The 17,352-nt window shown below is 40.6% G+C and overlaps 1 protein-coding gene across 3 annotated transcripts in view; it reads right to left on the bottom strand.

Moving 5' to 3' along the window:
- The window catches only part of ADCY8 (adenylate cyclase 8), a 225,266-nt gene that overhangs the window by 177,232 nt on the left and 30,682 nt on the right, over nucleotides 1-17,352 (bottom strand). For all 3 annotated transcript variants that reach the window (XM_036890545.2, XM_036890546.2, XM_036890547.2), the window contains exon 2: nucleotides 500-649. In XM_036890545.2, the coding sequence (XP_036746440.2) occupies nucleotides 500-649 (150 nt within the window). The remainder of the gene's footprint in view (nucleotides 1-499; nucleotides 650-17,352) is intronic.

Genomic DNA, 17,352 nt, shown 5'->3' with positions numbered 1-17,352 from the left:
GCATTCCCTACTCTGGGATTGTTACCTTGTTTCACAAAATTTGTTGTGTTCAATCAATTCTGAAAATCAAGATGAGGTATGAGGCACTGCATATGTACAAGATTCTTCTAGGAGCTTAGTATAATCTGAATTGGAATGTAGTGAAAATTTGCATTTAAAATAACAATTTGCAGTTTCAAAAAAAGCACAACAAAGATGAGACTGCTAATAGTTTTTAGAAACCATGGCCTTGTTTACAAACATGGATGTCAGTCAAAGGTGTCAGAAAGTCACTGTGTTACTTATTTTATTTCTTGTAGGAAACAATTGTGTGTGGAAAATAAGACCAACCTGATTTAACCTGTAAGTCTAATGTAACTATTTCAGACTCCAGAATCCCATGACACAAACGTTGAGGGAACACTTGCAGGTGAGGATGTGTCTGGGGAGAAAAAGAGCTCCACGTAATTCAGAGACTGGCTGGGAGATAACCTGGCCACAAGGCCTTCCCAGTTGGTACCTGTCTTTGGTTTTCTGTTTCCAGACGCAGCCTGGCCTCCACACACCTCCGTGTCTCCAGGAAGGCTTGGCGTTGAGCCCGGTCCGACAGGTAACTGATGAATATTCCAGCTGTGTTCATACACATGAATAACACTGCCTGGGCCACAACCTAAAACAAAATTGCAAACATAGCCTGATCAAGTGGTTAAAACAAGGGCTGTTTGGAGTCAAAGAGAAAAACATATATAAAACTTTCCAAGGTAAATCTTAAGGAAGTAATCCAAAATGTTTAGTAGCAGGTTCATAGAACCACAACCACCACTCTGGTCTTGTTCGAATGTCATCCCCTTATGGAAGCCTCCCTTGCCATTTCTGTCCAATTTCAAGCTTTTCCCTCTGCAAATTTGGATTTGAACCTGGATTGGTAGCCTAAAGTAAGATAAGGAGGCTTCTCTCTTCCTCACTTTACCCTGCCACTCCCCTTCACTAGCAGAAGCTTTGACCTTTTAAAAGGTTGGAGAAGCAGGTAACAAGGAGAAGAGACTAGCAAGAAACAGGAAAGGAATTAGTTGAATTACACTATTGTATTTTGACTTTAGTGCTGTCAGGTCCTCTTGGGTAGCATCCAAGTCCTGTTGTTTCTAACTCAAGGCAAGCTATCCTGTTTGTCTATTGCTTTTAATCCCCACTGCCACTACCCTACTCTTAGGCACCAAAATCTTCTGAACAGACTCCTACCTAGACTTCCTACTTGCACATTTGTGTTCATCCAAACTATTTTCCAGCAAAGGAAGGCAGGCATATTCTGGAAGGGAGTCAACATTTGGAAGAAATGAATAGCACAGTGTGAATTTTTTCGTTTTTATGGATTTTGCCTGAGGGCAGGTCACAGTTGGTACCTTGTCAGGTAGCAAAACTGATAGAAAACACAGGTGGCCTGAAAAAGCAAAAACACCAAGCTCAGGACAACTGCAGGTGCAATAAAGTGAGGGGAGAACTCCAAAGGAAGGAAACCAGTGAAGTGGAACCTAAAGTTATTTTTAAACTCTTCTCTACCACATATGTACAGGGAAGACAGCAAACGATTGAGCTAATAGTAAAAGAACTGAACTGAGATTTGAACTGCATGCCAAAAGATGAATATTATCAATTGATTTCAACCAAGTTAATCACTTGATAAAACAAAACAAAACAAAGTAAAACAAATATCATGTCCAGAGGAATGTAAGAGAATCCAAAGTCTTAAACTGATAGTATTCACAACGTCCTGAACACAATACAAAAATTATATGACACAGGAACAAACATGAAAATGTGACCCATTTTGAAGGAAAAGATGACTTCAATGGGGACCAATTTTGATCTGACCCATATTTTGGAATTAACAGACAGAAGTTACAGTAGTTCTTACAACTTTTCTCAATGACTTAAAAGTAAATATTCTAGCAATGAATGAAAAGTTAGGAAATCTCAGCAAAGAAATAGAAACTACACACACAAAATTAAATTCTAGAACTGAAAAACAAAATACCTAAAATTATTCGCTGGATGATATTTACAGCATAATGTAGATAAGAGAGTCAATAAATTTGAAGATATATAATAAACAATGACAATCTTGAAAGAAGAGAAGAATGTTATAGATAGGGGACATCTCTCTAGTTATGATAACTTTCAGGTTACATAAAAAGAAATACATTCCTAAAATATAATGACATAATAAGTTTGGAAGTTAAAACAAAACTGTTTTTGCTATATAGACACCATATTAAAGAGAATTTAAGGTAAAAACATTATTAGCAATAAACATGGTCACTAAATAATGATAAAAGGTTTAATTCACCAAGAAGATTCTAAAATTATGAACTCGGACACATTTAACAACATAGCCTCAAAATACACAATGCAAATGATGGTATAAATCTATGGAATTATTTAGACAGATCTACCGTCATAGTAGTCTATTTTAACACAATTTTCAGGAGTTAATGGATCAAACAGATTAAAAAAATCTGCAAAGATAGACAATTTGAATAGCTCAATTATCAACCTTGAAACAGAACATAGTGTGCGATATTTAGCACAAATCATTTTTAGGTACCTATTGAATATTTATAAAATATCATTGTATGATTGGACCTGAAGTTAGCCTCAGCAAATTTCAAAGAACTAGTGTCATGTAGACAGTCCATGATTACACTGATATCAAGTTACAAAGCAATTTAAAAGATAACTGAAGCAACACTATGGGTTTGGAAATTAAACATATTTCTAAATAATTCATGGATCTAAGAACATATTATAATACAAAATATATATAGCTGAAGAATAATGAATATACTACTGACCACAACAGTAGTCTTTACAGAGGAGTGTATAGTGATAAGTGCTTCATTAAGAAAAAATTAAGGCTGCAAATGAATGTGCAGGGCATCCAACTTAAGGATTTTGAAAAACAAGAACAAAATCCAAAACACAGAATAAAATTCCAAAGCATGTAGAAGGAAAAAAAGTAAACTTGGAGCAGAGATTAATGAAAATAAAACCAAACATACACTAAGGAGGATCAATGAAGTCAAAAGTCAGTTTCTAAAAAGACTAATAAAATAGGATCCTTCTCACAAGCTTAATAAAGAAAAAAGAGAAAAGATACAAAATAAACAACATTAAGAATAAGAAATGGGATGGTTAAAGGTATTTCAGAAATTAATAGATGATGAAAATATGTTGTGAAGTTTAATGCTAATAAAAATCTGAGATGAAATTGATGTATTTCTCAAGATCATCTTGACCAAAACTGACTCAGGAAGAAAGGAGGAAAATTAAATACATGGAACCATGATTAAAAACCTTTCCACAAAGAAAGCAGCAGGCCAAGATAGATTCACTAGAGTATTCTACAAACATCTGTGGAAGAAATAATCTAAATATTTCATAATCTCTTCCAGAGAACAGAAAAAGAGAGAATACTCTCCAACTCATTTTGTAAGGCTAACCTAAGCTCATACCAAAACCAAAGTAATTGGTGTATAAAGTTAACTAATGGTAAATCTCCTTCATGAACATGGAGGGAAATTCCTAGACATAATATTAGCAAATCAAATCCATCACTGTATAGAAAAGATAATTCAATTTGACTACATCAAATTTTTCCTAGGAATCTGAGGATAATTTGACATTATCAAATCAATTAATAGAGTTCACCACATTTACAGCTTTTTAAAAACATATAATCATCTCACTGACATGACACAGTATTGATGAAATTCAGTATCATTTCATTATAAGAAAATAAAACCCTGAGATTGGAAGTGAACTTTCTTAATTACTGCATAGGATATCTACAGAAACAAAACCAAAAACACCTAAAGCAAACATTCTACTCAATGATGAAAAGTTAAGAGCATTTGCTTAAAGACCAAGATGCCATTTATCACCAAATGCACTCAACATCATTCTAAAGTTCTAGCTACCTCAACAAGACAAAAACAAAATAAAAATAAAAGGGATGAAGTTTGGAAAGAAGAAATATACTTGCATTATTTGCAGATGGTGGAATACCCAAAAGTCTCTACAGAAAAATGACCAGGAGTAATAAGAATTTACCAAAAAAAAATAAAAATAAAAATAAAATTGTCAATTGCCTTTCCATGCAGCCATCACAAACAGGTAGAAAATAAACTTAATGAAGAAAATAATTAAATTTAACTTTACTTAATCAAATAAGACCTACATAAATGGAGGGTTGTATTCCATGTTACGGAGAGGAAAGATTTACTATAATAAACATATCAAATCGCAGTAGGTATTTTAGCCCCAGAGGACATCAAGCTAATTTTAAAACTTATATAGAAGGGTAAAGAGTCAAGAATACACAAGGTATTCTTAAAGAACAAAATGGGGAGACTTGCAGTACCAGGTATGAGACTTATTATAACTGTGATTACTACAATTGTAGTAATTAAGACATCATGGCTTTTATGTGGGGATACACAACTGCACCTGTGGATGTGAACAGAGAGCTCTAGAACATAAACATACAAACTTGATAACTGAGCATTGCAGGTCCAAGGAGAAAAGAAGGATTTTTCAACAAAAAGTATTAGGACAATTTGTTTTCCATTTGGAAAATAAAATAAAATAAAATAAAATTCCTGCTTAATGCCATACATAGAAACACATTGTAGGTAGATCAAAGTCTCAAATAGAAAAGGCAAAAATATAAAGTTTTAGAACACAATCTAGGAAAATATTTTTGTTCTTTGATATGTTTTAAAAATAAAACACAAAGAATTCATACCATACGGAATAGATTAAAACATGCAGTTAAATTAAAATTAAGAATCTGTACTCATAAAAGATACCAGAAATAACAAGGGGTAAGAAAAGCTATTCACAAACTAAGAAAAGATATTTGCAACACTGATAACCAGAAAAGAATTAATTTGCAAAGCATATGAAGAACTTCTATAAATTTATAAGGAAAATATAAATAATCCTATAGAAAACAAAGGTAGATAACAAACAGATATTTCAAAGAGAAGAAAATACCAGTATGAAAATAACTGCAACAATTTGGAAACTCTAACTTAAAATCCACACCTACTTCACACCTACCAGTGGCTCTAAAAACAAATGAACAAAAAATTGTGGGACCTCATCAGATTGGAAGGATGCTGATGGGAGTGAGAAATGATGCAGCTGCTTCAGCTTTACACTTTCATGATTAATCGGCACATCCCTAGAACTGCACCTTTCCACTCCACATCTGGAGCCACTAGTGCACACATGGCCCAGGAAACATTTTAGAACAGCATTTTGCGTAACACCTTGAAACTGGAAATAATCTGAATGTCCACCAATAGAATGGATTAATATTTTGTGATCTATGAAAACAAATACTATTCAGCAATGAAAATAAATGAACTACCATTGTATGCATCAAAACAAATATAGCAAATAGTATTGAAAAAAACGTATGGTTCCAGTGACATAAAGGTAAAAACCAGTGAAACTAAACAACATATTGCCTATGGATACATGAAATAGTGTATGATGCCACTTTTTACTCATCAAATTGTGAATGACCAAAAATTTGATAACTTATACTACTCTGGCTAGGTTGTGGAGTAAGTAAGTCACTTTCATACCTAGTTGGTGAATATATAAATTTGGCAGTATTTATCCAAGTCGACAGTACTAATACTCATCAGCCCAGTAACTCCACTTCTATGGGCTTAAAAATATGACCCCACAGGTGCAAAGATTAAATATATCATAGCATTGTTTGCATATAATTATGAAGAACCTAACTAGTTAAATTATAAAGCCATACAACTGAATAGCATGTAAATAAAAAAAAGGCACCTTTCTGGATACTAATATGGAATGTTTTAGTATATGCTGTTAAGTGGTGGGGTCAGGGGGAAAAAAGCAAAGGGTTAACATTGGCTGTCATTTTTACATGCACAGAACTCAGTAAGGTACTGGATAATTCTGGGGAACGAAGTTGGAGCCTGGGTTTACAATATTTACCTTTATATTTTATATATGTGCATGTAACATATACTCTAGGGCATACATTTTTAAATAGAGAGATTGATAAATTTACTGTTAAAAAATTCAAAGTGCAAACTCCTCATCATGACAATAATGCCTACTTGATACTCTGCAAGCTCATTTTATACCGTTTCTCCTTACTCATTTTGTTCCAACCATCTGGCTTACTTTCTGTTCCTCCAATAGGCCTGTCCTACCTCTGGGCCAGTGCTAATGCTGTTCCCTCTTCCTGGGACACTCTTCCCCATACTTCTTGCCTTGCTCATTCCTCTTATCCTTCTGTTCTTGACTTTATTACAGTTTTATCAGAGAGATGCTCCTGATCACTATATATCAAAGTAGATTTCCCTGCTATTCTTTGTCTCTGCATGCTGTACACTTATCAGAAACTAACTATATATTTATTTGCTTGCTTGGTTGTTTGATGCCTATCTGTCACATTGGAATTAATATTCTAATAATCCTGGGATGATGTTCGTTGTAGTCATTAACACCTAGTACCTAGCAGAGTGGTTAAGTACTCAGCAGAGTGTCTGTTAACTGCTCAGTGACTATTAAGTGCTAGATATTTTGCCAAATGAGTAAATGAATGGATAAATAGCTTCCCTATGTACCACTAATCATCATTTCAAAGATGTGACGGAGCAATGACCTTATTCACAATAGCAACATAATGTAAAAAGCCAAAGAATATCCTTGACAACAATAACAAATCTGTGAAAGCTGGAAAAAACTCAAGTACAAAGGATAAAGGAGGAAAGCATTTCTGGTAAAGGGATTTTAACTATGTAAACTATATTAACTATGTAAATACCACCCAAATTGTTTTATAACTTTAATATAGTACAATCAAAATCCCAAATGGAATTTAAAGTAATCTAAATTAAATTCATGTTAATTTTAAAGTTTTAATTTAGAACTTTTAACTTAAAAATGTATGAAAACACAAACCTATAAACTCAATGTGATTTAATGCTTAATAAAATGAAATACATGTGTATACACATATAAAAGGAAATACATACATATATTTCCATGCATACATGTAAATGTGTGTGTGAGTGTATTGAAAATAGATTTAAAGAAACATAAGGCGTAAAGATCTAGAAGGAGACCCAAACAGTGAGCGTAGCATTTGAGGCTTCTTTCTTCCTGGGGGCATGTGCAGATTTCAAAGCAGGTAATGGAGAGGCTGAGTGGAGTGCTGGAGGCTCCCTGACAGAGGGGAACATAAGCTGAGAAAAGGCATTAGGGGGACACTGGAGGAGAAGAGTCCAGAACAACCACCCGCACACAGGCTCGATGCTTGTCCATAACTGACTTCACAAATATCTTTACTGCTGCATTTTGTATCAAATAAGTCTCTAAAACTACCAATATTGTTCTGTTACTTATTGCTTTTTTTGTAACTAGATTTTATGAAGGAAGTCCTATTCCATTAAAACAGCTGCAAAGCGGAGGTATGTGTTGTAGTGACAGTCTCAGATTGGTTGTATTATGTCATCCCTCAGCCTACAGCTCTATCTAGATCCCCGCAGGCCGCCTCTGTAAGCTGCCCCCGCCCCAGAGCTGACAAGCTCAGTGTGAGACGGTAAGGAGCATGTGCTAACCGATGTACTGTTTACTCTTATATATCTGTCAACTGCCATGTATAAACCTCCCTGACCCCTCACTCTTAGTAACCAATTCATCCATTCAAGATTATCTACGGAGCACCCAAGTTCTCTGTGTCAGGGGTAGGTGTATGAACCGGCTGTGTGCAAAGCCGATAAAGGCCTGCTCTTGTTCTGGCGGTGGGAGACAGGCAGAAACCAAACCAAGGAATACTGAATACATGGTGGTGCTGGCGGTGGCGGCTGCCATGGTGTGTGTCTGTGATAAATGTCATGAAGAAAAATACAGCAACATAAGGAGGCTAGAGAGTGACAGAGGAGGCACGGGGCTCATCATCTATAGGGAGTTCAGAGGAGGCCTCTAGGATACAAAGCCACAGGAACAAAGATCTGAAAGAAGTGAGACAGTGAGTCATGAGGATATTTGGGAAAAGCATTCCAGGCAGAAGGAATAGAAAGTGTAAAGGCAGGAGAAGCCTGGCATGAAGTCCACAGTGGCTGGGGTGGGGGACTGGGCAGGATTGGGTGGAGGGAAGGGGGGTGATTTTAGGAGGGAGGTTTGAAAGGTAAGGAAAGGCCAGGCTGTGCAGGGTCTCAGGCCACAGGAGTACAGGTGTCCCCACTTTTCCAAAGTTCACCTCACACCACTTCACTTTTACCTGTTGCAGCTAACCAAAAGACATCAGAAGAGGACTGTCACCTTGTAAGAAAAGCAAAAACCGCATCAGGATAGGTTTTGCGGTGAGCAGTTCGAGGGGGTGGTGCCCTGAGCAGCAGGATGACCCCCACTGGCTCCTTCCCGGGGACCCTCATTAAACATCTGGGCCTCACGCCAGCCACCAGAGCTTTGAGTTGTGTCTGTGTGCATCTGTGCTTTGTCTTGATTTATTTTGTATATCCATTAGCAAGTGGGGTCCTAAGGTATCAGAGAAGCCTGAGAGGTTATTTTTTGGGTCTGGGAATGCTTGACAATTTTTCCATATAAGTTAATGGTAGGTGCTTCTTTGCTTTATGCCATTTCTGCTTACAAAGGGTTACACAGGAGCAATCTACTTTCAGATAGTGGGAGAAACCTGTATTGGCTGCTCTCTCTGTGCAGTGGAAAGGCACTGGAGAGTCCCAGCACTGGGAGACATGACCCACCTGGCATGTTTCAAGGGTCAGGATGCCTGCACAGATGGAGTCAAGGAGACAAGTTAAAAAATCCCACTGAGAAGAGATTTTGGCTTGGACTAGGAATGGCTGTTGCACAGGTGGTGAGATCAGGCTGGACCGTGAATATATTTTGAAAGAAGAGACAATAGGATTTGTGGAATGATTCTGTGACTATGAGAAAAAGAATGGAGACAAGGGTGACCTCTAGAAAATTCATCACTCAGACTGCACACGAGAATCACCTGGTGAGTTAAAAAGATGCAGATCCTCCTGGCTCTACCCGGACCTACTGAATAAAATTATCCAGGGATGTGGCTCCCGGGCACCTTTATTTTTAGAAAGCTCCAAAGTGCTGCAGTGGCTCTCACAGGCTGGCATAAGAGGATCTCTGCTCCATAAAAATGGCCTTAAGATCAAATTATTTTGATCTCCTTTTTGTAGGCCCACAGGCCTTACTAAATTCTGAATTCCTGGAGGGCAGAGGCCGTGTCCATTGTATCCCCCTCTGTTAGCCCAGGGGCTGGCGTCCTAGTGCTCAGCACACACCAATCTGGTCTAACATCAATCATGCAAGCAAATTCTAATCACCCACCTCTTTGGTCCAGCTCCATGACCATGGCAAGAGGAAGTTGTCACTCTGAGGAGGGATGCCCTCCACAGATTCATGCAGAACAAACAGGCCACCTTGCCTACCTACTCCCTCCCTCAACCTGGGAGCTGGATGGTTCTCCATGTGGAGGGCCAGGGTCCTCCTTACTCTCTGGGCCATTGACTGCAGGGTGGACACTGCTGTTCAAGGCCCAGGAGCTCAGGGCGGGAAGGGCTCATAGAGTCAGCTCCTCATTTGATACAGGATTTGCATTTTATCATTGCAGAAAGATCCACTGCTATTCACTGTCTAGAAGTCAGACTGGAGGTTGGGGAGAGGACTGGCTCCCTGAGGGCCTCCCCTCCCCTCCGCATTCCAAGTGTACGTTTTCTGGTGCCGCAGGCATGCGCACTACATTTTCTCTGCAGCTAACTTTGTGGGGGGAACATCCCCACAGTCGCAACCCAAGCTGCTGGCAGCTAGAGGAGGCTGGCTTTATCAAGAACAAGGGAAGACCCTCCTACCTATTTCTGGGTCTCTAGAAACATCCACTCAAGTGCGTGGAGAAAGACCAGCTCTGGGAAAAGTGATTATTGGCTCTGTTCCTAGAGATAGTTTTATTTTTTTAATTTAGCTGGAAATAAAGGAAAGATGTGTTGCAACCCAATAATGACTGACCTGCATTTGGGTAATTTCCAATATTTCAAAAGAAACCAGGAATTAGAAAGGTAATATCGGTAAGCTTAATTTATATAAAATGTTGAAAACTAATTTTTTAAGGATTCCTACCCTGATTTGTCTTTGAGATCAGCATTCCATCAAAAATGCTGCAGGATGTACGAACTGAAATTTGGAGACTAAATCATATTAAATATAACTTACATTTTGAGTTCATATTAAGGGCAGGTTATCTCACTAGTAACTTCCATGTGTTCTTACATAATCTCAATGGAGAAGAAACTATTAGTGTGTCCGTATGACGAAGCTCAGAGAGGCTAAACAACCTATCTAAGGTTAAATAGCCCTCAGAGTGGTAGGGCAGGGGTTTGAATGCAGGAAGGATCCTGCCTGCAGAATCCAAGCAAGAGCTGGCCAGGACCTGAAGGAGAACTTTGGTATTTATTCAGAGGAAATGGAGCTTAGTCAGGCGATGGGAATAATTCAGCAAATAAATACTAGACAATGCATGAGGCAGGTTGAATGTTTTGTCAGCACCTAATGACTGTATATGAAAGATGTCGGTAAAGGCCTCCTATCCTCAGATGAATGGAGAGGGTCTGGCCTCATTCTCTAATAGCCAGCATTAAGTGAGCACTTAGGATATGCCAGGAATCATTCCAGGTGCCCAGCATTTGTTAATTCATTTAGTCCTCACATTGGCCCAATGAGGTGGGTACTATTAAAATGTACAGATGGGGGACTGCAGCTCAAAGTTGATTCACTTGCTCGAGATAATGAAATGGACCCAGGGGTAGGGCTGCAGTCTGAATCCTGTTCATGGAGCCAGAGCCTGGACTCAGCCCTCTGGGCTCTCCCGCCCCACCTGACAAGGCTTGCACTGCACTAGGACAACGAACGTTCACTCAAGCAACAGGTGCAGGTCCAGAGCATGCATGACAGGCAATGGGATCTGGCCATTTACAGGCTCCATAAGGGAAGGAGCCACGGAGAGCTGTGAGCCACTCAGCAATCCAGAGTAAAGGCCGACTTTGAAGTGGTCCTTGGAAATCAGAGTGTCGCGTATGGAGAGGAAAAGGCCTCTGAATGCATCTTAAAAATGGTTACTTAAATCAGTGCAGATATTCATGGAGCATCTGCCTATGGACTAGGCCTTGCACTCGCCAGGGGCGGCCTGTGTTACTTCCCCTCCTCACTAAGACACTGTCGGGCACATTGTATTACCTCTGTCCACGAATGTTAAAACCAAGGCCTTGACAGTAACTTGTGCAAAGCTAAATAGTTTAGGAGCAATAATTAACACCAGAATCTTTAGCCACAGAGCCTGGGCTCCAGGCAAACGGTGGTGTGTTCTCACAAGTCATTCTCACAACTGGAGTGATGTGCCTGTGTTTAGGCCTCTCTGCCTTTGGATGTAGGCCTGTCCTCATGAAGTCTACATTTGAGCATGAGGGCTGCATCCTGGGTAGGACAAGGGACTGCAGAAGGGGAGCATGAACACTAGGGACAATGAGGGCACTAATACAGGAAGGCTGTCATCCAATCCACAACCCCAGGGGGCGTGGAGGTTGCTAGGGGTGGTCCCCACAGTGAGAGGGGCAGCCATCCACCAAAGGGTCCTGGGGCTTCTGTGACCAGAGACCAGGGCTTGCATCCCTCAGCTCCACCACTCACCAAACCCATGACCTGAGGCAAGTTTGTTTTGCCTTTTTGATCCTCAACTTTCTTATCTGAACAATGGGAATAAAATGTTGCCTCACAGAAGTAAGGTACATACATGTATACCTATATATTCATTAATACATGTTTATACATATACGATTATGTCTAGCAGCCAACAGCCAATAAATCATGGATATATATTTAAATATGAGACCATATTTTCCCCCCAAAGTCTAGTCTATGATGTAATATATTTTTTTTTTTCTGAAAAAATTATGCCTTACAGATTTTCTTCCTCCAAGTTAAGAAGTATCCCACAGGATCATGAAGTATTAAAATATTTCTATTTATGCTACTTTACAAAGAATACTTATGTCCATTATTCAATATCAGGGAAGAAGATAGTGGAGGCGGGATCAGCAGCCACCCGAATCAGACAGGGTGGGCCCTAAATCCCATCTCAACCATTACCCCCAGGGCTGTGGAGGCAAGTCCTTCCCTCGCTAATGGGGTAGATACTAAATAGTTTGGCTACTGTGTGATCTAGAGCTTAGGAATCTAGCTCAGTGATGAAGGATCTAGGCTCCAAGTTATGCCATTTATAAGTTATGGGAACTTGGCCTAGTTAATTTTTCTGGCCCTCCAATTTCTTGACCTGCAAATAAGAATACTTTCCTAAAAATGTTGTTGGATAATTGATGATAGCAACTGGCTAAAGGCCCATAACAGAGCAACTGCTCACTCTGCATTGACATGGTGGTGGTTCTGGTCATTTATTACACCTTTTGTTGTCTCTTATGTCACAGCAGTGACGCACTGAGGGTCTGGGCAGGTGAGCAACACAGTCAATTTTGTTTTAGAGAGATCACTTGTGACAGAGCCTAAGGAATGGAGATGGGTCCAGTTAAACTCACTCTTCAGGACTCAGTGAAGAATGGGATCAAAGAGTGAGGAAGAGGATCCATAAAAGTGGTAGAACAAAAAGTGCCACCAACATCCTCTGCCAGGTCGTGGGCTCTCCCCACAGCTGTCCTTCTGTGACCACGCTTCCTGCCTGCCCTTTATAAACAGTACATACCGAGTTAGAAAAAGCAATTATAAATAGTACATAGTGAAGTTTAAAAAAATAACAGAGCAACAAAGTATAACCTTAAGTGAACATCCAAGAAAAAGGTAAAAAATGAGGCTGGCTGAACTCAGCAGGCATCCGATAAAAGTAAAACTGGATAATAAAAAGCCTACTTAAAAAACCCGAGTCCATGGACTGATATTCTGAGACATTACAAAGTAATGAGGGGAAAATGCAGTCTTTTCAGAAGCCAAAAAATAAAAAAGAGAGATTTGTGAAAAACAGAATGAAAGCAATGAGAGAACAGGGATATAAGACTTTTTTAAAATGGCTTTTTAAGACTATGACATTAAGAAGTAGGCAAAAATGTTAGAAAGGATAAGGAGGTGAGGAAAAATAAGGGAAGCAACTAAACCCTTTAAAAATAGACAAGAGGAAAATTGATAAAGTTAATTTTTTGAATATGAGAAGCATTAACAAACAGTAGCCCAGATTGTAGAGATAAACTAATGTGAAGTAGTTTCAGATATTAACATATTTATAATGTCTCTTCTGTTGTATGAAAGATCTATGGACAAAACAAGTTGCCAAAATTGTGCCAAGAGTGCTTTCCAGCCTGAGGAAGCTCAGCTGCTTAGCCTCTCCTGCCAACCTGTTTGCAAGGGCACTTGAGGAGAACTGCGTTTATACACCCTGATTGGGTACCAGGCACTGCTTGGCCGATCACCATGCTATTCCATGAACGATCCAATAGCAACCCGCTTGGTCTTATTAGCTCCATTTCACAGAAATGAAAAGTGAGATTCAGAGAAGTAATTACCCAAGGTCACAGAGCTCATTAAGTGGTGTTGGGGTGACCAACTGGTGTCCTAGTTTGCCTGGGACACAGAGCTTTGTTTTAAAACCTGGACAGTCCTGAGAAAACCAGCAGTTATCATACATGCTCAGCCTCAGGGGTGCACAAACTCTGGTCAGATCAATCAGTCCAGGGCCTGTTTTTGTAGGGTTGGTAAGCTAAGAGTGGTTTTTACATTTTTTTAAAGAATTGTGGAAAGAGGAGGAGGAAGAAGAGGAGATGGAAGAAGAGGAGGATGAGGATTGAGTTAGGTGGTTGACAAAGCCTGCAATATTTATTTATTCATTGTGTGGTCCTTTGCAGAAAAATCTTGCTGACTCCTGCCACCCCCATCATTCTGGGGTAACTGTAGGGAAAGGTGGCACGCTTTTGGTCTCCATTGTTGTCTTGGGGGACCTGCATGTGTGTGGAGGGCAGGGGGTGGGTGGAAGGTAAAGGTGGGGCAGGGAAGGGGCACAGGTCATATATGACACCAGCTCACCAAACTCCCAGGGACTGAAGACTTGTAAACATCGGGAATTACCTGCAACCTATGTTTTCTGCTTTCTGGTCCAGTGTTCCTTCTCCTGAAGTAGGAGGAAGCCTAGAGAGATGGGGGTTCCTGGAAACCAGGTGAAGGGGTTTAGTGAGGAGAGTCGACAACTGGGTTCCAGGCTGCTGAGAAGTCAGGTGAGACAAGGATAGAGATCCACCACTAGGTTCAACAATGTCATGGTCACTGGAAACCCTAAAAAGAGCTGCTTTAGTGGAGTGGCCAGATCTAAATCCTCCAGAGCCTATTTGGAGTGGGTTTGTGGGAACATCAAGAAAAGGAAGCAGGGACAGGGAGCCTAGACAAGGAGTCTAGATTTTGAGGAATTTTATTATAAGGGTTTACTAAGAAATGTGGTATTAGTTGGAATGGAGTAAGTGATCAAATGTAATTCTTTTTTTTTTTTCATTTTAAGATTTTAATTCTAGTTTTTGAAGCAGGTAAAAATTGCAGTAGAGTTGATGCCTGAACAAGGCGGGGCTGTGCGGTGCTACCGTTCCTGCACAGTCGAAAATTTGCATGTAACTTTGACTCCCAAAATCTTAGCTACTAATAGCCTACTGTTGACCCTTGAACAACACAGGTTTGAAATGTGTGGGATAACTCACACATGTATGTTTTTCAATAAGTATACTGGAAATTTTTTTTAGAGTTTTTCAGCAATTTGTGTACATTTCCCTTGACTGTGAATTGTGCCATATATGGTCTATAAGTGTTTGTGGGCTTAAGTTTTGGTAAATGTTAACTTTTCATAATAGATTTGTATATTATGGTATATTTTATGGTAGTAAATGATGAAATAGACTAGTATCTACTTTATGCATTCATGATATGCCTAACTTTTTCTTAGTATTTTCAGTATTTCTAGGTGACATGGTTTATCTGTAAGTTTTCTCAAATTGTCACTAATCTCCAAATATTTTCCAATATAATTATTGACAAAAAAATTCATGGATAAGTGGACCCACTCAGTTTTAATCATGTTGTTCAATGGTGAACTGTATATTGTAATGTTTTTACACTGATGGGAATGTTGTAGTAAAGAGAGAACTCTTTGATGGATGGAGGAGGGAATTTGCAGTGATGAGGCTCTTCGGCGGGTGAGAGGACGGATCTAGTTCAGTGGATCAGGTATGATGAGCAAAGAGAAGGCAACGTGGTAGGCACAGGGCCGAGCTTTTGAAGAGCCTCAACATCAGAGTTGCAGAAGGGTTGTCAGTGAGTGGCTCCTGATAACCCCTCACTCATGTGTCATTGTGGTGTCCCTGGAAGCCTCACACGTGTCTCCCACCTGCACACACACCCACCCCGCCCAGGCACTTTTGTCGAAACAGCATCATTTTCCTGGTATGCTCTACTGGCAATCATCTACTCAATGCATGGAGGTTAAGATTCAGCCTGGACAGTCGTCATGCAGAAGAAACCACTCCTTTCTCTTGCTCGCTGGAACTGTACTCTTTGGAGACGCTTGTCTTTGCCCTTATATGTTAGTGATCAGTCTCATCCACTGACACCTGTACATCGCATAGTACCCAAATTTATCTGCTTCTCATTCATCTGCAGAGTCAACAAATGTTTGTTGAGTGCCTCCTCAAGGCCAGGCAGCATGCAAGGGCTCTGTGTGGGGGGACAAATAACACAGGCCCTGCCCTCATGGGGGTTACAGACTAACAGTGCAGAGCTTCAGGATGTACTTGTCAAAAGAATAAATGAATGAACCACGTGGGGAGGAGACAGTAGGGATGTGCTCTGCGCAGCGTGCTGCCTTCTAAGGGAGGTTGCAGCCAAAGCAGAGTCTCATGGACACCCAGTGGGAGGAGGGAAGTGTATGTTCTTGTTTGTTCCCTCTCAAGGGGCCAGGATGGTTCTGTGGTTTAGGATTTTCGAGTTTGGGAGTCAGAACTTGACCCTGACACACAGCCCCTCAAAGCCTTTGAATTTTTTAACAGAAGTGCTTATTGATTATCTATTATTTATGTGCCAGGCACTATTCCCGGCTCCAGGGCTATAGAAAAAGTCCCTTCCTTCTGGAGCTTATATTCTAGTAAACTTACTATTTCTTCACATGCAAAAGAATCCCTATGACCTGGTGTCACTGCAAGGATAAAATAAAACAACATGTGTACATCATTACCAGTGTGACTGGAACTTAGTAAGCGGTGGTTCTTCATGGGTGGTTATGAAGATTAAAGGAGGTGACTGCTGAATGTAAAGCACTTAGGATTTGCATGATGCACAGTAACCACCCCGGAATGGCGGCCACTAGTGCTAATGTTCTCCAGACAGGCCCTGGGCAGAGACCATGCAAGAGCCTTTGGGGTCTGGCTGGCTGTCTCTGTCTCTGTCTCTCTCCTTACTCCTCCCTCATGTGCTCTATGGCTTCTAGTCACACAGGACAACTTGGAATGATCTTGGCTAACTTTGCAGGCTCTTGTCCTGCCCTTACTAAGGAGCCGTCCTTCTGGGCTCTGAAAGGGTGATACCCCTGGACTGCATCTGGTCTCCTTGTCCTTAGCTTCCATTCGGGTTCTGCCATGACTAGTTCAAGCAAGAGACAAGAAGATGGGAAGAGTGAGTGAGAGAGAGAGAGAGAGACTGGGGGAACCATTCATCCTGCTGCAGTTTGGGCAATGCCTGTGTTCTCAAACAACAGCTTCCACCGGGTTCTGGTAACCCCACCCCTTCCCCTTGCCCTTCCAGACCTCCCAAGGTGGAAACGATTTCCCATGTGCTTCAGTCCTTGTGGTTCCCTTAACCCCACCCCAAGCCTTTGCTGGAGTTCACTTCTCTAACCCCTTTGAGTGTCTATCTGTTTCCCGTGGGGACCCAGAGTGATACCTGAACCACGCCTCCAGACCTTTGTCCGTTTGGTTCCCTTTTCCTAAAACACCTCCCTGCTCCTATGCTCAACACACACACACACACACACACACACACACACACACACACACCCTGGCATTCTTCAGGATGCAGAAGAAGCATCTCCTTAGGACTCCTCCCGAGACGTCCCCTCTCTTGCAGGTGGTCCCTCGTCCATGTGGCCTGCCAGCTGGGTCTGTACACTGCCTCAGAACTCCTGGCAGTTCCCAGGTCCTGCCCGTGCACTCCTGGAGGGCAGAGGCAACTATCTTGCATTGCTGTACCCTGTATCTAACACGC

This window comes from Manis pentadactyla, chromosome 3 (genome assembly GCF_030020395.1).
Source record: "Manis pentadactyla isolate mManPen7 chromosome 3, mManPen7.hap1, whole genome shotgun sequence".
Taxonomy (NCBI): Eukaryota; Metazoa; Chordata; class Mammalia; order Pholidota; family Manidae; genus Manis; species Manis pentadactyla.
This window is presented reverse-complemented; position numbering and strand designations above follow the sequence as displayed.